General features: G+C 45.1%; 1 protein-coding gene across 1 annotated transcript; it reads right to left on the bottom strand.

Annotated features, from left to right (window-relative positions):
- Positions 1-226: 226 nt before the first annotated feature.
- LOC102566246 (cytochrome b-c1 complex subunit 2, mitochondrial) lies at positions 227-24,105 on the bottom strand. The gene is made up of 14 exons (XM_014610782.3): positions 23,983-24,105; positions 20,223-20,315; positions 19,946-20,095; positions 18,837-18,901; positions 14,825-14,881; positions 13,400-13,524; positions 12,910-13,007; positions 11,974-12,031; positions 11,701-11,796; positions 7,625-7,824; positions 7,304-7,384; positions 5,001-5,077; positions 2,475-2,628; positions 227-474 (listed from the first exon to the last, which is right to left on the bottom strand). Exons 1-14 carry the CDS (start codon positions 24,100-24,102, stop codon positions 391-393), a joined length of 1,458 nt encoding a protein of 485 aa, XP_014466268.3. The 5' UTR covers positions 24,103-24,105; the 3' UTR covers positions 227-390.
- Between the last annotated feature and the right edge of the window lie 45 nt (positions 24,106-24,150).

Genomic DNA, 24,150 nt, shown 5'->3' with positions numbered 1-24,150 from the left:
TGATAAGAATGCTGGGCTAAAATTTTATCCTTGAGACAATTATTAATTTAAATCAAGAATATAGCTTACTATTATCTCAAAGTTTTTTTGCATGTTACATCAGCTAAACACCAATTAATATTTCTTACTATTACTTCTCATTATATTAATATACTTGGTTGATTATACTGAATGTGCAGAACATGCCCTATTCTTTAGGAGAAAAAAAAAAAACAGTATACAAAAGTGTATGAATTCAGCATTTAATTCAATATGTGCAAGCCCACAAGTAATCAGATTAATGTTTTGAGACATCCGAATTCATATATAACAGGTTTGGTAGTTGATATAGAATATAACCGACTGATAGTAGAGGTCCATTTGGAATCTGCCTTCCAATTCTGTTTCATTCTACAACTCATCAACAAAAGGGGTACTTCCCAAATCTCCAGTAGCTGCCATTGATTTCTTCCCATTAACAAACTTCTTTGCAGCCTGAAAATCAGAAAGATGGAAAATATGAACAACAGTTCCCCACACTTCAGTTATAGTATACTGAATAGACATACTTGACTTATTTCAGAGTCCTAGCTCCAAGTGTAATTATTGCTGATTACATCATGGCATCAGGACAAAATTTATATTAGGTGGTCATAACTGTCCCAGTGTGGCGGATCAACAGAATGCTTCTAAAGCAAGTCAGAGTCCATTTGTCCAACTTCCCAATACAGATATACATGCAACTGATAAAAGATATTTGCTATTCTTGTCAGAAAAACAGGAATCAGGAAGGTTGATGGATTTGACACAGGTGTGAGCATCAAGCTAAGTGGGTTATATTCTCAGAAAGGCCACCAGCATCGTGCGAGACTACTGCTCTATGCCTCACATCTCTTAACCTTATTTTACCCTGGCCTGTCCATTTAAGCCAGGGGCTGGCAACATCTTCTGGCAGTGGGGCCAGAATGACCCAACTCAGGTTAGATGCAGACTGGCACAATGTCTTGGCCACTGCTACCACTTCTCCCCACTCTTCAGCTTGCTAGAGTTTATGCCAGTCAACTGCGGTGCAGTATGGACACAACTCCCCCTTTGCGAGAGGCCCACACAGGCAACTGTGGTGCCGCACAGAAAGAGTCCCACTGCTGCCAAAGCTACAGCTTTATGGGCCTGATCAAAGGCTCTCTGGGCAGGTTGCCATCCCCCAATTTAAGCTAAAAGCTCACATCTCTTGCTGCATGTTTATTCAGTGCGAGGTACAATGCTGCCCCCTAGCGTCCCTGATCTAAGATGAAGTCTCTCAACATCACTGTAATATATGTGAATAGTTGCTTCTGGGAACACACTGTGTGTGTACAGGCGACACTTGCCATTTGCGGGGGATACGTTCTTGTATCCCCCATGAATAGCAAAATCTGCGAATAAGGCACTGCGTTCATGAACACGGTGACCCTGGTGTCTGGGGGCACGGCTCTGGCGACAGGAGTCCACCAGCAGCAAGTGCAGAGCCTCAAGGAGCTCTGGTAAGTGCTTAAAGTGTATTTCAAATATGAGTTCGGCATTCGCGAATCTTTGAAACGGTGAATGCCAAACCTGCGAATGACGAGGGTTTCCTGAATTTCTAGAGGAACTGTGCTCATTTAAAGAAATGAAAATAAGATACAAATACTGCTGGTTAGTTATCTCAACCTCTCAGTGAAACAGCAAAACCTGTTCATTTTTTGTACAATAATTTGAATTCTGCAAATCCTTACTTGGGCAGTTTAGAGGCTACCATAATTAGGTAAGTAAGTATGCCAAAACAGCCAAGTGATTAAAGCAAGACAGAGTATGCTCACTAGTTTTGCAGTACAGTCATAGAATCATAGGAAAATTGGTCTGGAAAGGACTTCACAAGGTCATCTAGTCCAGCCCCCTGCTCAAAGCAAACTCATTCCTGACTAAATGATCCCTGACAAGTGACAAGCTACTATCAGTAAACTAAGGTGATATGATTTAAAATATCTATCTAGCAGAGATTTGTAAATCCAGTAGAACCATGTTCTGTATGGGCAGACAAGGTTCCTTGGGTGAATTTGGTATCTTTTATTAGACCAACCCAAATGGTTGGAGAATAGTTATTAAGCAAGCAACTGCTGCAGCGTACTTAGCCTGACGAAGGGTTTTTGAACCCGAAAGCTTGCTTAATAACTATTCTCCAACCATGTGGGTTGGTCTAATAAAAGATATCAAATTCACCCAAGGAACCTTGTCTGCCTATATCCTTAGACCAACACGGCTACAACCTACACCCCTGCAGCATGTTCTGTATGTGCATTTTTAAACTGTATCAGTATTACATTCAGCCAGTAGGGATGGAATGCTATGTCATTCCCATCCTGAGAGGTATAATATATAACAGTCTTAATTTAGGTATGTAGCAATGGCAGTCTGTTTTGTACAGTAAAGCTTATATGCTACTTTGTAGTCATTTTTATAGGGACACATTTACTTACAGTCACAATATCAGCAGTGGCTACAGAGTCAATCTTTTGAGTTACACCAGCTGGGGATGTGTGCGTACCAAATACCAATGCCTCCAAGCCGATTTCATTCAGCAACCCATCTGTGGTCTCAAGTGACAACAAATATGTGGCTTTTGCCTGGTTTCTGCCAAAAAAAATTGAAAATAATCAAATCAATTGGTCTTCTGGTGTTACCCAGTATATAACCACTCAGGAAACCCTCACTTGGTCTGTGTATTTTTGTGCAGTGTACACCTCAGACTTGCTTTTCCTGAACAGTTGCTTCTGATGCCCTGAAGTTCTGAAGCTGAGTTCCTTGTTCCTTACCAAAGAGTTCAGAAGTCTTACTATGCTGAAATTCAAGGTCTCATTTGCAAATGTGGAAGCCTCAGCAAGAGGCACTAAAACTGGACAAAAGTCTAGGAAGAGGTAGGAGAGGCTCTTTCACTCCTTCAAAGTCAAAAGCCCTATCTACCAGTTAGAAAGCTCTGAAACCCTTTTTAAAAGCATCAACACCCCAATAAAGAACGGAAGACACAGGAAAGAGCCCACATGCAGTACCCAAAGCAGAAATCACAGCATACTACCCTTTTTCCAGCAGCTGGGCATCAGAGATTAGTTTCTCATCAAGCCTTTGCCCCTTGTACCTCACTGCTGCACTCTGTGCATTACCGCAAAAATTGTGTATTAGCCTCTAGCTAGCAGTTGTCAGCTTAAGATAGAGCCCTTAAGATAGAACCTATTTCCAAACAAGTAGCCACATGTAACTATTTGATCTGTTCTATGCAGGAATATTCAAGTTCAACTGTGGCAATTTGTTTTAAGCCTCATATCAAAAACCTCTAATTAGGAAGTCTCACTCACAACAGATGTATGGAGAAACATTCATATCTTGTATTTATTTTATGGCAAAGTCTTAACAATGTTACATTTTTGGTATAACAATTTAATGCTTTGTTATAAATCTTGCTAAATGCTGCACTTGTTACCTCATTGTCCTTTATTTGCTTAGAGCAGGTACTTATAGCTATTGATATGAGAATCTAGTTTAGTCTATGCTATTATCTTCTACTGTTTATTTTTTAATTGTAAAATAGAAACAACTGAAATTGGTGACCTGCGCTACACAGGTCACATTAGCTAAATGTTAGACTACACTAGAAACTGAAATTTGCATCACATAGTAATTGTGGCTCTCTTTCATTACAGCAAGGGACTTTGGAAGGAAAAGAAAACACTGCTACAATAAAACCAAGAGAAATGAAATATATACTTCCCTAGCATTAGGAAACAGTCTTGAGCACTGCAAGCAAAACAATTAGAAGATTTAAGACCTGCCTACAGTTTATGACAAAGATATAATAATATATCATGTTTTGAATGTTATCATGTAACAGGAATTAAACAAAATTGACACTACAATAAATGTTTAATGTATCCAAGAATGGCAATAGTAGTTTTATTGTTTTGAGATCAACTGGGACTACTTGAAGAAGAGGCACCTAAAGTACAATTTCAGAGATTAAATGCACTTTAAATATTATTCCAACTTCAAGTCCCTGTATATTAATTCTTAATTGGCTAATTAGGTCTACAGGCCTGAGAATCAAAACTTTGTATTTGCCACTTCTTAACAGCAAAGCAATCTTACCCAACAGGACTCCGAGGACATCATACTTAGACCTTGTGGATAATGCAATACCACTACAGTTTAGTACTTCATATTTTCAAGTCATTATAAATAACCACTCGCATGGTTTCATTATTATAGTGGTTTGAGGATGTATAACACCAAGCATTTGCTAAATATTACAGGCTGGGGATTCACTGCAGTCTTATCCTGAAGGGTATTAACTAAATATCACCATTTGTGATTCTAATTGAATAATGTTTCCTTACTATTACTTGATGTGCTTAGACTACAGCTTCTTCTGATGACTGTCATTTTTTATTTTTAGTACAGAAATAGTTATTAGTAAGAGCTCTGTTCTAAAAGAATCTTAAGGAGTTTCTACAGGAAAGCATATAGTGCAATTTTGTAATTACAGGTTTCCCTCACCAACCAGTTTTGAGTACCCACGCTTCAGAGAAGGGGAAGGGTACAGTCAGAAGGTACCCCCTACAGCTCCCTGTCCCTGCTTGTGCCTCCCACCCCCTCCCCACCCCAGCCTTGCTGGTGCCCCTCACCTCCCACCCACAGCATCTGCTCCCCCAGCCCTGCCAGTTTTGCCAACCATGGGAACTTTCAGGCACCTAACCCCCGTGATTGGCAAGGGAAACCTGTATACCAGTATTACTATAAAAGAAAATAAGTCAGCAGGAGTGGCATGAAATCCCCATTCCTAAACAAATAACTAGACTAGGGCATCTTACAGAGAATCTTTACCTAGGCAGTTATGTTGTACAGCTCTGCAGCTGTAACTTTTGCTTTGTTATTAACATAGCAGCAGACAGTATTATAAAACTCTAATGAAAAGCAAACTGGTATTCATTAAACACTTTTTTTCATCAACTTACTTAGCCCTTTGGACATCTTCCTCTGTGATGTTTCCCTGAGCAATTGCCTTTACTTGATCCATTGCAGCCTTTATGACCTAGGCAGGGGGTAGGAAAAAAAAATTATATTTTGCAGTAGCAGCTTGACCCTTAGTGAGTAAGAAAGAGGGAGGAGGGAAGAGACATTTGTTTTAAAGGCTGCTTGTTTCACTTACCATATTTAAAAACAGACCAGTAAAATATTTAAGAGAAGTGATCAGTACAACTACAAGCCTGTTGGTCTGGTACAATGGATATGCAAGACTTTAGAGCAGTGGTTCTTAACAGGGTTGCTGTAGCACCAGAGAGAACCATGAAACCCACTTCGGTGATTTTAAGACAGGCGCTCCCAAAGCAGCACCTATTGAAAAACTTCCCCATGTGCACTCATACATTAGGGCTCTCTGATTCACCTAAAGGAGGCAGCAGCTGGCTTAAGCTGTAACTGTTCTTGGTCTGTGCACACCCCTCCCCCTGCCAATGTTCCTCCCAGAAACAGAGGGCCATGGAACAGGAAGGGTTTAGATTACCTGGAATTCTTCAGTCCAGGAAGAGCATGGGTTGGGGAGGGGGAAGGGAGCTGGATAAAGAAGAGTTACAGTCTGAGCTAGCTCCTGCCTGCTTTAAACCAATTGGAGAGCCCTAATGTAGGAAGGGATTGTGCATGTCCCAATGCCCTTTTCATGCTGCCTCTGCAAGTATGCAAGGTAGTTTTGTCTGGAGGCAACTGCACATGGCTGAGAGGCATTTAAGTAAGTTAAGGCAGCACCAAGAGTGGTTTCAACCAGTACTGCTGCCATATTCAAAAGTGGGGCCAGAACTCTAAAAATATTGCAAATCACTGCTTTAGAGCAATGAGCAAACGAGGACCTGGAGGTAAATGGAAAAATTATACAAAATGCAGTGGGGTTAACAAAAGCTTAACATGTCCAACTAATCTGATATCTTTCTCTGATCGCTTCTTTTTTCCTTTAATACAGACCACGGGACTTTAAAGCTTTACTGAAATTCAATAAAAGATGAAGGAGATTAGAGTAAGAAAGTACCTAATGGGAAAAAGAAACACGAACCAGCCACTGGGCTGTGTTGAAAGGGGAATTATCAGAGTGGAGAAAGGTTAACAAAGTTATTCATAGATTGAACTTAGGACTTTAATATTTTCATTAATTAACTTGGTACAAAATAGAAATGTACCAATGAATTATACAGACAAAAGTGGGAGGCACAGTCAATACAATGGAATACTGGAATATCAGAAAGGAAGAAATGGATGACCTTGAAGATTAATGGCAAGAAGATGAAATTTAGTATTAAAAAAATGTGGTCATGCATTGAAAAGATAACAAATTCTGCTTTAATCAGGGAACTCAAGGTGGGGGTGCAAGAGAAGAGAGAGACTAAGAACTTTTTTTTTTTAAACTAACAAAAAAACACTAAGGGGGGAATGGGAAAAGAGAAGAGTGATTTTTTTTTTTATATATAAAACATTTAGAGGCATAAAGCAGGGACAGAGAGAAGACCAATTTAAGCTAGAATTTTTGTCCAAAGAACAGAGAGGTTCTTCAGTAAGTTAAGGCTGAAAATTAGAAGGCTGCTGATCATCAAGCTGTGAGATTCTAGAATAGCCTTCAAAGCCAGTAGCAGTGACAACAATCCTAACTACTTTTAAGAAGCCTGATCAGGATAATATGATGCAACTGCCTGTGATAAGAGGGGTCTGGGAAGGACCATCTGGGCCACATTCTCTTATTCTTCCAATCAATCATATACTGACAGCCTCATACAATAGTTATTGTACACTGAACACAACAATCCAGCATGGCCAGGGATAGAGCTTGCAATCTGCTCAAAATCCTGTATTGGCTGCATAGAAATTTCAAATCCTTAATAATGAATGTGATCAGGAGCTCCTTCTCAAGAGGGGATTCAAATCCAGCTCTTTCAGATGATACAGCCAATGGATGGAATTTTCATAAATGTGAGTTTTGAAACAGACATTCAATAATTCAAGTTATTTTGTTGCTGCAAATTCATTTTTTCACTTGTACTTTGTTGAAGGTAAGCCCTATTCCCTGCTTCTCTTTACAGGTATAGCCATTTATTGAACACACATTTCCAAATGAAAACCAGTTTAGTTAGTGTTTTAATCCTAGTAAAATTACCATATACATTTAAAGAAGTGTCAGAATTAAACCTATCATTCGAAATCAGAGTTAAATACATTAAATTCTATCAGAGGCATAAATCAAAGTAATCTAACTGACAACTCTGAATCAGCAATTTACCTCTCCAGCTGCCGAAGCTTGAGATATGACATAAATCCCAAAGAGTCCAGTATCGGAGTAATTAACGTTAAATGATGAAGCCTGTGAAACAAAATTAACTTCAATTATTGCATTTCAGTAACAAGGCAGAATAGCCCAATGCCTTCTACAGGAAAATAGTTATAGGCAGCATCCAAGACAAAGCAATTTAGAAACACAGATTCTACTTTTGGAATACAGCTTTCAGTCTTACAAGGAGACTTTAGCGTGCTGTACATTTTCCCCTCCCGCAATGCATTAACTTTTTAGCAATATAAGTATGTAACACACTTTTGGACTCACATCAAATGGTAAGTTAGTTGCTTTAGCAACTGCTTGGAATAGTTTGCTGGTAATATTGCTTCCCCTTTTGATAAGAGGCCCTGGATCTAGGACATGCTGAAGGACAGTAAAAGCATTTGCTTCTTCACTCCCAAGAACAGCTCCTTCTGCCACTACAGCAGCATGGACAAGGCTATTGCCGCTTTGTTCTCGGATTTCACCTGGAAATAAAAACAAAGGTATACTGCAAGTAAGCTAACTGCATATCAAACACACAACAGTGTTAATTGGATGCTACTATTCATCTCCAAGGAGGAGAGGAGCACATTATTTTATTGCAATAACATGGCCCAGAACATAATACCCACCTGGTTTTTGAAAGGCAGCGTGAAGAAAGAAAAGGATTATGAGATGCACTGATATATTGGTTCATACCAGACTGACACCGATAAAAGGAAAATTGACACTATTGGCAATTGGCTTTTTTGGCCGGTGTAGCTGATAAATGCCACTAATAAATGCCGCGTACATGTGTGCAGCCGCAGCATCCATGTGGCCAGGAATGCAGCCCAAAAGCTTGGAGAGCAGTGTCCAGTGGTAAGTCTGTGGGGGCTGAGGGGAGGGGTGAAAGGGGTGTGGCAGGGCAGACTGAGGCACCCACAGAGGCAGAGGGAGTGGGGGGCTGGGGCAGGGGAAGGCACTGCCCAGCCAGGGTGAGGCAGCTGCCTGCTGCTGTGCACACCCGTGGGGCGGCATAGGGAGCATGTGATCCTCGGATTTGTGTGCGAAGTGAGGGCAGGCTGCGATGCCCTCAGGGTGGATGGGGGTGGGGCAGGTGGTCACACTGGGAGGGGTGGGTATGGGGTGGGCTTTGGCAGAAAATTCCCTGTTACCCCCTCCCAGTGCTGCCCCCGCCTGTCCTGAGCACAGCTCCAGCCCATCCCCCACCAGGAAGAGGCCAGCACAGCCCCCGGCCATGAGCCTACAGTGAGCAGCCCAGCCTTGTCCCGTGCACAAATCTAGGCGGCACAAGCCTCGCCTACCATCCCCCCCCCCGGGAGGTACACAGTGGCAGGGAGCTGCTCTCCCTCCCTACAAACCCTGGATGAGCCATCCACAGCTCTGTCCCGTGCCCTGCCCCAACCTGGCTGAGCAGCACCTACCCCTGCTCCAGCCCCACGCTCTCCCTTGCTGTGGGGGCCTCAATCTGCCTGCCACATGCCCCTTCCCTCCCCCAACAGACTTACTGGTAGGATGCTGCTCACCAAGCTGCATATTGGCTATCAGTTCAGTATCAGCCAAAAAAACCATCTTATCGATGCACCCCTAAAAAAGATCTTGCCTCGTAGTATGGCAAATACCATATTTCATGGTGTACAAGTCAAAGTTTGAAACCAAAACGTTTACCCTTGAATTTCCACAACTTACATACCATATCAATACTTCAGCTGGACCCCACCACACAGTCCAGGGGACATCACCACCATGGAAGGAAGGACCAGGCCGCCCCTGCAGCTCAGGAGCTGCTCAGCCCAGCAGCGGCTTGTCCCCCAGCTGTGGGAGAGGCAGGCAGGCTCTGCCAAAGGTTTGGCGCCCCCGGGGAAGGGGATGCCTTGCCACATGGGCAGCATGGGGGGGGGGCAGCAGGAAGGTGGCAGGGCATGCTGGCGACAGGAGAAGGCAGTGGGGACAGTGTGGGAGGCACTGGAAGCCCAGGCAGCACTCAGCCCTGCCTGACACCCCTAGCCTCCCCATCACCCCTACTCAACACCCCGTGCTGCTCATGGGGTACGGCAGCCCCTTCCTGGGCAATGCTAGGCTTCCTGCAGGCTGCAGGAGCCTGCTGAAGGCAGAAGCAGTGAGGGACATGTTCCTGCTTTTGGTAGAGCCTGCCCACTCTGCCCCCAGGCTGGGGGGCGAGCTGCCACCAGGCTGTGCAGCCCGTGAGCAGCAGGGAAGCTCAATTATTCCCTTTGTGGCAGCAGTGCCCCCCGGACCTGGCCAGACAGGCTGCCAGTGGGCCAGGTGCTGCCTGAGCTCAGACGCACTTGATCCAACTCTCACACAAACTCATCCGAGCTTCCAGCACCTCACATGTCCCTGCCGCCTTCTCCTACCACCAGCATACCCAGTCACCCTCCTGCCAACCCCGTGATGAGGCGGGGTCAACTTATACACATCTATGACGAGCCTAACTTCTTTGAGTGGAAATATGGGGTTGACTTACACGCGTTGACTTGTACACTGTAAAATATGTTGACTGAATATAAGCAGGTAGGGAGCCGAGCCTCCTTCTGAACCTGCTACCAAGCCCTGCTTGCCACATCATCCAGCAGGGATCCAGAAATTTGGCTGTGAGGAGGTGGTAGCAACATTAACTGCCATCGCTCCTAGAGCTATGGTAAGTAATGCTGCCATACTCCCCTACCACCAAGTTTCTGGACCTGCGGGGATCCACATTTCTCAAGTATAATGCACACCCCAATTTCCACCAGCTGATTTTCAGGAAAGTGATTTATTTTTTATGCAATAAAATATGGTATTTCTAGCCAGCAATTAAGCTTATCCAAAAAAGAAGTTACTGAGCACTATGTTAGGATGTGAAAATTTAGAGTTGCCTATCTCACACTAACTCTTTGTGGATATCCATAATGCACATCAAAATGCCTTTATGAGAAGTAGCTTACAACTTTAGAGGAGTATACTACCTCACATTCTGCATGCACTCAAAGTAGCTGCAAAAACTGGCACTACATAGTGCACTGTAAATTTACCCCCTAGCTTGCTGCTCACAAACTTCCCATAAGGAAAATTCCCAAGAAGACATTAACATAGATTTATTGTTTATTAGGTGTCTGCAAGATTAGCTCTTGTAATAGGAAACAACAAACATCAAAATCTGGTGAGAAGGAAAACCAGTTCCTTTATTTTTATAGAATAGGAAAGGTGGAAGTCTTACTTGTTTGCAAATTACTCACAAGCACAAAGAGAAATTCAAATGGAGATGCTGTCTGTGCCTGGTTTGAATATGGTTCTACTTCCCTTATGGCAAAAGCTACAAAATTCAGTGAGCATCTTCTTCAAGGGAAAAAAATGTACACAAAACCTACTCACTCAAAAGTTAAATGCACTGTTTCCAGAGGTAATCAATGAATACAGGGTGCATCTGTGTTTAATTAATGCAACAGATGCAATAAATTCTGGAGCAAAGTTTATGCCTGAGTTAAATGTTCCCAAGCACAGCATTTACAGGTGCAGCCAGGACAGCAGCACTTTGAGGCTGGGGGGAGAGGGGGTTCAACCCTGGCCTCTGGGTGGCAGCAGTGGACAGGTTGGCTGGGGCACAAAAATTGGATGTGTGGAGCAGTGTAGCTAGGTGGCAGGCAGGGGTCTGACCACCTGCTGCCTGGGCTGACCGGGTGCAATTGCTTCCTGCAGTCACCATTTACATGAGCATTTGATTACAGTTTTTGACTCCTGTCAGGGACAGTACAATCTTACAGCAGAATTAATTAGTTTACTGTGCTCTAATACTGGTACACGCGTAGACAGTAACTGGAGCTAAAAAGTCAACTCCACAGTAAAGTGCACATGTAGATTCACCCACTGTGGATAAAAAATGCTCAGTATTAGATCAGATACAGCACTGAAGAGGCATAAACCAATATTTAGCTTTTGCATGAACTGCCCGACTGGGTTAGTAAGACTTCTCTGAAAGAAACACTTGCAGTATTCCCAGAAAGCTCTCTGTATTCAGCTTCTCACACTCTCAGAACACTAAAACCTGAGGCCTGAGTTTTTAATTTAATGGAACAGAATGCAAGGATGATCCTGTGATTAAGGCAGTGGACTAGGGACTGGAAATTTAAGTTGAGCTCCCAGTTTTGCTACTAGGTCCCATCTGTAGAGAGAGTTTTCTTCTTTTGCCTTCTGTTTAAATTACATAGAAATTTCTTTGCAGCAGGAACTTCTGTGCAGTGACAAGCACAACATGGCAATTTCAGTTGGGACTTTATTTAAAAAAAATAATTCCTTCATAGTTCCTACACCAATACTCTGTTTGTAATTAAGACAGCAATATCAAATACTGGCCTTACCTCCACGATATTGTGCCTTAGCTCGAGAAGAACCAGCTCCACCCCTGATATTTAGAAATTGCTCTCCAACCTGTTTTAGGTCAGACTGGCTTACACCTGCAACACAATATTTTCATTTCAAGGAGTTGCATGGAATTTACAGTGGCAGAATAACAACTTGAGTCAAAAAGCAATGGTGTGTTAGACACTTTAACTGTTTGACTTTCAAAGCAGAAGTTCGATTTCTTCCATATATTTTCTGCATAATACACAACATGCTAAATTAATACATACCTATTCCCACTAGAGCCATCCGTGCACTTGTGAAGTTGTTCTGTACAAAGTGGTGAAGCTGCAATAATTAAGTGTTCATTTCAGAACAGTTCCACATAAATGAAATAAAGTAGCAAACATCAGATTCTGCACATAACTGTATCAATTGTTCTAATGCTGCAATTTTTAGTGCATCAAATGTTGAAGCTTCTGGCATGAACACTGTTTTGCACTCTCCTCAATGACAGAAGGACCCTACTAATGCCGCACTTTGTACCAGGAATTTTAATAATCATGCCATCAAATGACAGTGGAACTCTCTTACATTTATGTCAAATGGGGAAATTGATTAAAATTTAGACTCAAAAACTGCATATGCTGTTTTAAATCCATAAGTGTCTATATAACTGAGAACTGAGCTAGGCAGCACTCCGGTAAGGCAATCATCCAAGGCGGGCTCAGAAGATGATCCTAATGAACTACAGTATTTATTTGATTTATACTGACCTATCTGAAAAAAATCATAGTGACTTACAATACACAAACAACCTATAGAGTCACAGGTTAGGGCTCAATACCTGCAATAACTTTGCCAGTCTCCTGTACCCAGCAGCACAGCCCTCAAAACCTCCATACTATGCAGCACGTTGCTTTTTGTACCATACTTCTGCAGTAAAGCTTTTATAAGTTGAGTGTTTTTCTTGTGATAAATTCATGTACTACAAACGTAGCTTTTCCAAATGCTTCTGAATCACAGTAGATAAGACATGTGACTTTATCACACCTTGTAACTGAATTTAAATGTCAGAAATAGACTGAAAACATGTAATAAGAGCACACACACTTCCCTTTCGGGAAACTTTCACAATAAATTCAATCTGCATTTTTTACAAGAGAAACAAAACAGAGCTTCACACCTTATTATTTATCCATTAGCTACAATTGATATATTCCTACCTGTTCAGGTGTGATTTTCCCAACTGCATAATCTGGACAATACATGGAATTTGCAAGAGCATTCCGATAAGCTACAGCATGTAAGTTTTCAAGAACACCTAAAAACAGAAGAGACAGATTATTACTGAACAGAAAAATTAACCACTTACACTGATGTGAAGAGATGGGAAGAACAAATGAAGGCACTGCCATAATGGACCAGAACTGTGATCCGTTTGAGAACAGCCAGCCACAGATGCTATGGAGGCAGGCACGAGACACCCTGCATTAGGTCAGGTCTGGTATAATTCACCTCACCCCTTTTCCCCACTCTATCTGATTCTATAGTAACATGTTACATCCATGACCGCTTTTCTCCAACAAAAGACTGGAAAATTAACTGAAATGGTAAAATTACTTAAAGCAGAGTAAAAATCTAGTGTTTGCAAGTCACTTTTTAAAAAAGTCAATTCTTGTGAAACCACCATAACAGATCAGGAAATGTACCTACCAACTTGCAGATTCTGAAAGGCAATTGTCTTATCAATCTTTAATTGCGGTTGGAGCGCGGTTACTTCCCAAGGCCTGAACTCAGGAGCTGTAGTAACATTAATTAGATACTCCATTACTGTATCACTAAAAACACAAGGAGACAAAAGGTATAAAGGATGTATTAGATTCTTTCAAGTAAAAAAGAAAATGGTAAAATAGAGTAGCAAGAACTAGGGATGCACTGATAGAGATTTTGAAGGCTGATACCGATAGCCGATTTTTAAGGAGGCATATCAGCCGATATGATCCAATTTCCGATACAGCTGCGTGCAGCTGGTAAGTCTGTTGTGGCGGAAGGAAAGCGGGAGGGACGGGATGTGGGGGGGCAGATCAACACCCCCGCCCCAGTGAGGGAGGGAGTGGAGTTGGGGTAGGTGATGCCCAGCTGGGGCAGAGTACAAGATGGAGCTGCAGCTCATCTGGGGGTGCAAGGTGGGGGAGCGGCTCCCACCACTGTGCGCACCCTGGGAGTGCATGAGAGGGGGCATGTCCCCATATCTATGTGGGGAGGGGCTGGGCTGCGCTCTGGGTGGGCAGTGGCAGCACTGAGGGAAAGGGCTATGGGGGGGGGGGGCGCTATGGTGAAATATGGGGTGGCTACAGGCCCCCCCCCATAGCCCCTCTCCCAGCACCGCCGCCTGCCTGCCCCAAGCGCAGTGCAGCCCAGTCCCCTCCCGCCCCCTGTCAGAAGGGGGCCAGGAAGAGCCTGGGGCAGCCCCTGGCCCCAGCCCCCCCCCCCCCCGCCCAGATCCATAGCACATGCCCCACCCCCATGCCCTCCCAGGGTGCGAGCAGCAGCAGGAGCCAGTCCTCTTCCCCACATCCCCCTGGACAAGCTGCGACTTCATCCCATGCCCCACCCCAGCTGGGCAGCACCTACCCCACTCCCTCCCTCACCATGGGAGTGTTGATCTGCTCCCCCACATCTGTTTCCTCCCCCTTCCCCGTCCACAACAGACTTACCAGCTGCAGGCAGTTCTCCAAGCTGCTGGGCTGTGCTCCTTGCTGCCTGTTTGCTGTGCTGTGGCTGCGTGCAAACATGGGCATTTAATCAGCCAAATTATCGTCTGCTTCAGGCCGATTTCTGATGTAGACAATTTTGTTTATATTGGTGCCGATCCAATACTGGACCGATAATACTGGCGCACCTCTAGTAAGAACCCAACTTTACGGTACAGAGCACATGAATGCTGCAGAACAATATAATCAAGCAAAGCATCAGAATATTAGTGGTTGGCATAAGTCATTCATAAGGGCATAACATTAAATACTAGTACTTTTACTGCCATTTAAAAAAAAAAAAAAATGAAATTCTGCAATTTGTCCAGGGTATTTTGAAGAAAATATACTGTATATTAAAATGTTTCTACATCCAGGTACTTACACATCATCACGCAGGCAGTCAACAGAATATATCATGTTCTCTCTCGTAGAGATCACACTGAATTGAAAGAAACATCCTTTTTAGAAGCATGTACTACAGGTGTGGGGTTTAAATATTAGTTCTTGACAGATTTGAATTCCCTTGTCTAGGGAATTCAAACAGTGTAGAGGCCTCAGGTGCCTCTACACTAATGCTTGGAGTATAGGGAATAAACAGGAGGAACTCGCCCTCAGAATAGCCAGTTCAAACACAGACATAGTAGGGATCACAGAAATGTGGTGGGATTCATCCTACGACTGGGCAGTGAGCATTAGGGGCTATAGGCTCTGCAGGCAGGATAGAGAAGGAAAGAAGGGAGGGGGTGTGGTGCTCTATGTCAAAGAGCAATTCACATCCTCTGCCAGCAAAATGGGGTCGGAGGAAGAGCAAGCTGAAGTGCTTTGGGTCAGGATACAAGGGGGTCATGGGGAGAGGGATGTAACGGTGGGGGTCTACTACAGACCCCCCAACCAAGAGGAGGAGCTGGACCGGGAATTTTTGGGCCAGCTTGCAGAGGCACTTATGGCAAGAGATGTAGTTGTCGGGGTAATTTAGATCACCCATGACATCTGCTGGGAGGCCAGTCAGCCAGGTCGGACTGATCCAGGAGGTTCCTGGCCAAGATACAGGACCTCCACTTAACCCAGGAGGTGCACCGTCCCACCAGAGGAAATGCCCTGTTGGACCTGGTGCTGGCCACAGGAACGATCTGGGTAAGGGGCCCCCAGGTCCTTGACCACCTGGGTGATAGCAATCATCGCTTGCTGGAATTCATCATCCAGAGCAGGGTGACAAGGGCCTGCAGCAAGGTGGTAGCCCTAGACTTCAAGAGGGCCAGCTTCAAGGAGTTGAGGAGATTGGTGGGAGAGGCGCTGGGGTTCTTGAGGGCAGGGGAACTCAGTGCCCAAGATGAGTGGTCGTTCCTTACAGAGACAATACTCAGGGCCCAAGAGGTGACGATCCCAACTAGAAGCAAGGGGGGGCAAGAGTGTCCAAAAGCCTCCCTGGCTCACCAAGGACGTCCGGGAATGCCTGGTTGCCAAAAAGGTGGCGTACACCCGGTGGAAAGGAGGGGCAATCTCCAAAGAGGGGTATACCTCCACTGCTCGGGCCTGTAGGGGGCTGTTAGGAAAGCTAAATCGGTCATAGATCTAGGACTAGCGTCCAAGATCAAAGATAATAAAAAGTCCTTTTCCAAATATATAGGGAGGATGAAGAAGGCACCGGGAAATGTGCGGCCCCTGCAAGATACGCTGGGCAATCTGGTGGTCAGGCCAGAGGAGAAGGCAGACCTCTTTAACAAATTCTTCAACTCTGTTTTCTTGTGCAGGGATCAGGACTCCCCCACCGTGATTCAAGATGGATTTGAGGGGAATGCCTCAAGACCTAAGGTTGAGGAGGACCGGGTTAGAGTGCTACTGAAGGGGCTGGATGTGTTCAAATCAGCAGGTCCAGATGCTCTCCACCCCAGGGTGTTGAGGGAGCTAGCAGGGGTTATTGCAGGGCCCTTGGCACGGCTTTACGAGCGCTCATGGTGCTTGAGCCAGATGCCAGATGATTGGAAGATAGCCAACGCGGTCCCCATCTTTAAAAAAGGGAAGAGGGAGGACCCGGGCAACTATAGGCCCATCAGTCTTACCTCAATCCTGGGGAAACTCTTTGAGAAGATCATCAAGGAGCACATCTGTGATGGGCCAGCATCGGGGATGATGCTCAAGGGCAACCAGCACGGTTTCATTAGGGGCAGGTCATATCAGACCAACCTGACTGCCTTTTATGATCAGGTCACAAGAGCATTGGATGCAGGTGTCGCCATGGATGTAGTCTTTCTGGACTTCAGCAAGGCCTTTGACACTGTCGACCACCCCATCCTTGTTAAAAAACTAGGTGACTGTGGCATCGATGCCTACACGGTCAGATGGAATGCGAACTGGCTGAAGGGTTGTACTCGGAGGGTGGTGGTGGACGGGTCGTATTCGACCTGGGGGGAAGTGGGCAGCAGAGTCCCCCAGGGCTTGGTCCTTGGGCCTGCGCTGTTCAATTTCTTTATCAGCGATGTGGACGATGGGGTGAAAAGCAACCTGTTCAAATTTGCTGATGATACCAATATGGGGAGAGGTGGGCACATTAGCAGGGAGGGAGAGACTGCAGAAAGACCTGGATAGGTTGCAGGGGTGGGCTAACAAAAACAGGATGCGTTTCAATACTGACAAGTGCAGGGTGCTACACTTGGGCAGTAGTAACCAGCAGCACACTTATAAGATGGGAAACTCCCTTCTTGAGACCACGGAGGCAGAAAGGGATCTTGAAGTCATCACTGACTCCAAGATGAACATGGGCCGACAATGTGAGGTCACGGTCGGCAGGGCTAACCGGACCCTATCGTGCATCCACAGGTGCATCTCAAGTAGGGCCAAGGAGGTGATCTTCCCCCTGTACGCGACACTGGTCAGGCCGCAGCTAGAGTATTGTGTCCAGTTATGGGCACCCCACTTCAAGAGGGATGTGGACAACATTGAGAGGGTCCAGAGGAGGGCCACCCACATGATCCGCGGACTGCAGGGCAGACCTTACAATGAGAGGTTACGGGACCTGAATCTGTTCAGCCTTCACAAGAGAAGGCTGAGGAGGTACCTGGTGACCGTTTATAAACTCACTAGGGGGGACCAGAAGGGTTTGGGGGAGACCTTGTTTCCCCTAGCGCAAGGAATAACGGCCACAAATTGTTGGAGAGTAGGTTTAGATTAGACATCCGTAAGAACTACTTCACAGTTAGGGCGGCTAAGATCTGGAACCAACTTCCAAGGGAAGTGTTGCTGGCTCCTACCCTGGGGGTCTTTAAGAAGCGACTCGATGCCTACCTGGCTGCGGTCATTTGAGCCCAGCTTTCTTCCTGCCCAGGCAGGGGGTCAGACCTGAAGATCTGCAAGGTCCCTTCCGACCCTACTTCTATGATTCTATGAAATTCTGCAGCAGAATTTCAAAAGTTACCTAAAAACTTCAGTTGCAAGAAGTCCATTTTTTTGAGATTATATCAATCTTTTAAGTTTTAGGCCTACTAACAAAAGAAACCCACAACAACAACCCCCACCAAAAAACCCCCGAAAACCAAAAGCCCTCTCATTCCTATAGAAATTCTGGAAAACCACTATTAGTTTTGTGACATCTGTTTAGATACAAGTGCTGTTATTTCAAAACAAATTCAAGTGGAATATTAAAACTAGAAGAGGGGGAAAAAATAGTGTCTAAAGGAGAAATAGGATGGAATTTGGGTAGGACAGCCCATAGAAACATTTCACTTTTTCAATTTCTGTTCATGTGCAATAAAGACTTGGGGTTTTCAAATATTGGTCTTTAGGATCATATGCTTTAGCTCATTCAACTTAATATTACTGAACAAGTGTAGATACAAAATATACACATATACAATAAAATAGTAATTTATAATAGCCCTTTGCATTTAAGTTTTAGATCAATATTTTAAATTTTCAACCATCTTATTACAAAAGAATGAAAAAAGCATGAACTCTTGTATGCTATGGCGATTCTTTTATTTGTACGACTATTAATGAATAACAGATGCTTAGTATTATGCTCATTCTATTAAAGTTAATTATAATTAACAGGTTAATTTTTCTGCATACTTTAAAATGCTTGAAATGATGCAAACTCAATACTTTCTACAAATCAAGTGTGCGCCAACTATGTAAACTCAATACTTGCTGTAAGTGAAATACCATTTGAAATACAAATTTTGATTATGGTCTTTAATGTTTCTGTTTTATTATTTTCCTATTTCTTGCTGTTATGCATTATCCATGAGTTTCATGATATCAGGCAGGTCCATCCACATAATGTAATTTTGTGGGGTATATTTTCTTTTTGCCTTGAATCACTTTCCTGTGGAGACTATAGATATACTACCTAGTTTCCACAGTTTTCTTTACCATACAGAATATGTTTAAATACCAACCTGAGGCTACCTCCAATAGCTTCAATGCCACGAGTAATCTTGAAAGAAGAGGCTCCTTTAGTAGTCTATAAAAATATGTATGTAAGTTACCAAATAAGTTAGGTTTCCATGTTTTTAAATTAGTTTTATTTATACATTTAAAGCAAGAGACATTAAAAAAATCTACCAGTGTTGCCATTTAGAGAAATGTTGTTGTAATTTAAATTACAAGAGGCAACTCTATCTACAATCCATACACTAATCAAAATTATTAGGAAGGGGAATTAGCCTCAATAAGACTCAAGAAACGGGAACTTAAAATGTTCTCATTAGTGAACAAAACCATTCATTTAAAAGTCTTCTGTAAATAACTTATTAGTTAATGTATTAATCCTTTAAATGATCTCATGTTGCATTTGTTTAACTTTAAGAGTTTGGAGACATCAGGGTAACACTGGTCTAGTTTATCAAACAGCCATAACAATGAATGTGAACATTCCACTTCTAAGAAGTAATGTCATCAATTCATTTCTTTCAGATAAACAGAATAGCCAGTATCAGGGTGGATAAAAATCAACGCTTAAAAAAAACCAACCAGAATTTGTTTTATTTAAATCATATTTTTTATTTAAATCATTTTTTATTTTTTTGTTAAGATGCTTTTAAAAAAACCTATACAATGATAGTTGTAATTTAAGGCATGCTAAAGCTTAAATATATCATTATGGACTAGGGATAACATCAATTATATAGTATTTAAGACCATATATTCATATAACCTTGTTAGAAAAGTTTTAAATAGGTCACAACAGGACTATAGTAGGGGCCCAATCTTATGGGGCACCTCTACAGATTAGTAAAGATTAAAGAAACCCACTCTACCCAGTGGGGCTCAGTAATTAAATCGAGGTGATTTAAATCAAATTCATTTAAATCCAACCCACCCCAGCCAGTATATGGTAAGAAAACATGAGCCATGCCAACTCTGAGCTGCATCTGAACCCAAACAAAATGTTTAAGTCCACAAATACCAGCAATCCACCTTGCCCATGTTATTAACTCCCTGGAATGCAAATCAAGCATTTCACCATTTTATCTTCCTTCAAAAAATTAAACTTAAAGTTACTTACCAAGTTTGATGCAAGACGGAGCAAATGTACAGTTCCCAAATTACTGGGGGTTTCATTTCTGCTGCCTGCTTTAATAAATACACCAATTCTTGAAACTGGAGAATAGTTTTCCAAGGAGGCAATAATTAAACCATTTGGCAATTTTGTGATCTGCATTAAAAATAAAATAAAAACTTACTATGAGTTAGTGGCTTAATAAGAGTACTATCCACCACACTGCTTCTTTTTGAACCAATTCAATTCAGTGTTAAAAGATAAAATATTGATTTATACTGACCTCAAGATCCTGAGGCTGTAGATGCAATTTTGCTTGCTCTTTGGTGGCAGAAGCTTGAACTTTAGGAGCAACTTTGAGAGAGTACAGCCTCCTCTAAAGTGAGAGCATAGAAAGCAAGATTTAAGAGAGGTGCATTTGCCCCCTCAAATTATTTACTATTACTATCTCGTGGAGCACATTAAGCACTAATTCAGTACACATATCAATCGCTATTTCAGAACTATATGGCAGAATAATAGCTACTGGTTTCACCACAAGGGTTTAATTTGCTCAGTCTTTGAGATGCACACTGAAGTACCTAGACAGAACTGCAAAAAGTGAAGAACTAGAAAATTGGTTATAATTTAAAAAAAATCCCATAAAACCACCCATAATTGATGCCATCAAGCAGTGTGAAATTATACAACATATTCTGTGTGATCACTGCAATACAATTTACCGAGCAACCAGTCACATGAAAATTAAAAAATTCTAGCTAGTGTGATTGCCCAGATTCCTTGGTGCAAGCAATTGCCTTCTTAAGTGGCGCTGGGAAAAAAACTGACCAAACTGCTCTAACAGCTACCAAGGACACCATCTGATTCAAGCTCAGTTGCAAACAAAAGGATGCTGGAACAAGTATGAAGTCAGAATTGAAAGCAGAGGTGCAGTGATACATCAGTTCAAATTGTATTGGAACCCATAAAAGGAAAACTGACATTACTGGCAATCGGCTTTCTTGGCTGATGTGGCCAATAATGCTGCCATACATGGGCACAGAGAAAGCATGCACATGGCCAGAAGCACAGCTGGGAACTTTGGAAGCAGCATCCAGCTGGTAAATCCATTGGGGGGGGTGGGGGGGGTGCCGTTTGAAGCCCCCACGGTGAGGAGTGGAGCTAGGGCAGGCATGCACAGCTGAACCAGGAGGCAGGATGGAGCTCCGGCACAGCTCATCCTGTTGGATGGTAGGGCATGTGCCCCTGAAATCTGTGCGCCAGGTGAGGGTGCGCTGCCCGCTCAGGGCTTTACTGAACTCTTCCCAGCAAGGGCTGAGCTGGGTCTGCACTTTGGCTGGGTGGGGTGGGGAGGGTGGCAGTGGTGCTGGGAAGGGGCCTATGGTGGGGGATGTAGCAACCCCACAATTCACCGCAGCCCCCCTCCAAGCGCTGCCACCTCTCACCCCACCAACTCAAGCACAGTTCTGACCCAGCCCGTCAGGAAGAGCCCAGGACAGCCCTGAGTGTGCAACAGCAGGTCACCCTAACCCTGTGCACAGATCCAGGGGGTATTTGCCCCCCGCATGCCTCCCTTGGGGTTCGCGCAATGGTGTGAGCTCCCTTGCCCCCCCCTCACCCCCTTGCACTGTCCCCTGACAAACCACTGTCTCCTGACAAGCCATGCCCCTGACCAGCCATGCCACAGCTCCATCCCATGGCCCACCCTGGCTGTACTGTGCCTGGCCTTCCCCCCAGCCCCACTCCTTCCCTTTACATGGGGGCCTCTAACAGCCACACCCACGCCCCTTCCCTCCCGCATATCCCTTCCCCCCCCCCCCAACAGATGCTGCTCTCCAAGCTGTGGAGCTGCATATCAGCAATTGGATCAGTATTGGCTAGAGGTGCACCAATATATTGGTCTGATATCGGATTCAGCACAGATATAAAGAAAACTGATTGTATCGGGAATCAGCCTAATGTGGCCGATAAATGCCCCGTGCACGCACAAAGCCACAGCACAGCATGCAGGCAGCAAGGAGCGCAGCCCCGCAGCTTGGAGAGCTGCGTACAGCTGGTAAGTCTCTTGTGGTGGAAGGGGACGGAAGGGGTGTGGGGGGGGGTGCAGATCAAGGCCTCCACAGAGAAGGAGGGAGTGCAGCAGCGGCAGGGTGTGGGATGGAGGCACAGCTCACCTAGGGACCTAGGGGGGTGGCTCCCACCACTGTGTATACCCTGGGAGGGCACGGGGGATGGGAGGGACATATGCCCTAGATCTGGAGGGGGGGGGGGGGGAGAGGGAGGCTGGGCTAGACTGTGCTCGGGGTGGGTTGGGGCTTGCAGGCCAAGCCCTACAAGGAGGGCACCTGGACCTTTTCAGCCTCTGCAAGAGAAGGTTGAGAGGCGACCTTGTGGCTGCCTATAAATTCATCATGGGGGCACAGAAGGGAATTGGTGAAGCTCTACTCACCAAGGCGCCCCTGGGGGTTACAAGAAATAATGGCCATAAGGTAACAGAGAGCAGATTTAGACTGGACATTAGGAAGAACTTCTTCACAGTTTGAGTGGCCAAGGTCTGGAATGGGCTCCCAAGGGAGGTGGTGCTCTCCCCTACCCTGGGGGTCTTCAAGAGGAGGTTAGATAACCATCTGGCTGGGGTCATCTGAACCCAGCACTCTTTCCTGCCTATGCAGGGGGTCGGACTCGATGATCTATTGAGGTCCCTTCCAACCCTAACATCTACGAACGTATGAATCTCACAGTCCCTGTCCCAGTGCCATTGCTGCCCACCCTGAGTGAAGCCTGGCCCCACCCTGCCCTACACAGATCCAGGGTACATACCTCTCCCCCATGCCCTGCTGGGGTGCGCATACAGCAACAGGAGCTGCCTCCTCTTCCCCCCCCACCCCCCTCCCCCCCCAACAAGCCACAGCTCTGTTCTTCACCCTGCCCCAGCGCCACTCCCCTTCCACCACAACAGACTTACCAGCTGGACACAGCTGTATCAGAAATCGGATCAGTATTGGCTGATATACCTTCTTATAAAAAAACCAAAACCCCGCTATTGGTATCAGCTCCCAAAATCTCTAACAGTGCACTTCTAGTATCGGCCAATAGGGCTGGTCAACAATCACCCATCAGTATGGGCCCAAAAAATCTTTATCAGTGCGCTCCTAATTGAAAGGTCTCCAAACTGATGACAAACAAGGAGGAGAGCCTCCCAATCCATCTTAAAGAACCTACCCTGAGCTAACAAGCAGGACCAAAATTTCAAAATTGACATTTTTCACCCCCTCCCTCCCCCCGCCAATCTTCTTCAAAATCCTGAAAACTTTCAGGCTCAACTTTATTTCTCCACTTTTCAGGCTGTGAAGCAACGCTTGCTGCCACCGTGACTGAAAGCTGAAGAGAAGAAGCAAACTGAACCAAATATTACTGTTGCCCTAACAGGATCTCCGGGCAGAGACTCTGGCAGAAGGTCCCTACATATTCCTCGTGACACGGACCCCTGATAGGGATTCTGCCACAGCGGCTCCACCTCAAATAGACCTTCAGGGTAGGTTTTATCACAGTGAAGGGGATTGCAGACATCATTTAAAACTTCAGGCTTTTTCCTACTACTACTTTGTAGTTCAGTCACACCTGTAGCTGCCTGTCAGGGCCACAGTGGCAGCAAATATGGGGAAGGGCACGCGCAGCTAGAAGCGGTCACCCCCCGTTCTCCGGGGCCACTACACGGGGGTGACATGGGCAGGCAAGGAGCAACCTCCCCGCCACACGCTCGGCCCCGCCCCGCAGTCCTCGGCCGCCTCCCGCCGCGGGTGACCTTCAGCCGCGCGGCCCCGGCCCGGCCCGGCCCGACACCCAGCCGGGCTCGGCTCCACGCGACTCGCCAGGGGGTCCTACCCCTACCTCGGCCGCAGGGAGCTCGCAGCTGCCCCCGCCCCAGCGCCCCCTGCCCCACCGTCAGGCCGCGTCGCACCGTCTCCCGGCCCGAAAGGCAGCAGCGGCTCCTCCTCCTTCCGTCCCCGGCCCACTGCACTCCCCTATCCCGCCGTACGCACCGAGAAGGAGCGGGTTAAGGCCAGTAACCCCTCCATACTCTCCACACCCCTCGGCCCGCGGTGCCACAGGGAAAAAACAAAGATGACGGTAACAGGAGAACGACTCCGCCTCCCCAGCATACACCGCGTCGCTCCACCTCTCTAGCCACAGTGCCCTGGACTCTACTG

Source organism: Alligator mississippiensis, chromosome 13, assembly GCF_030867095.1.
Source record: "Alligator mississippiensis isolate rAllMis1 chromosome 13, rAllMis1, whole genome shotgun sequence".
Classification (NCBI taxonomy): Eukaryota; Metazoa; Chordata; order Crocodylia; family Alligatoridae; genus Alligator; species Alligator mississippiensis.
The sequence above is the reverse complement of the archived record's forward strand: the minus strand, read 5'-3'. Positions and strand labels throughout refer to the sequence as shown.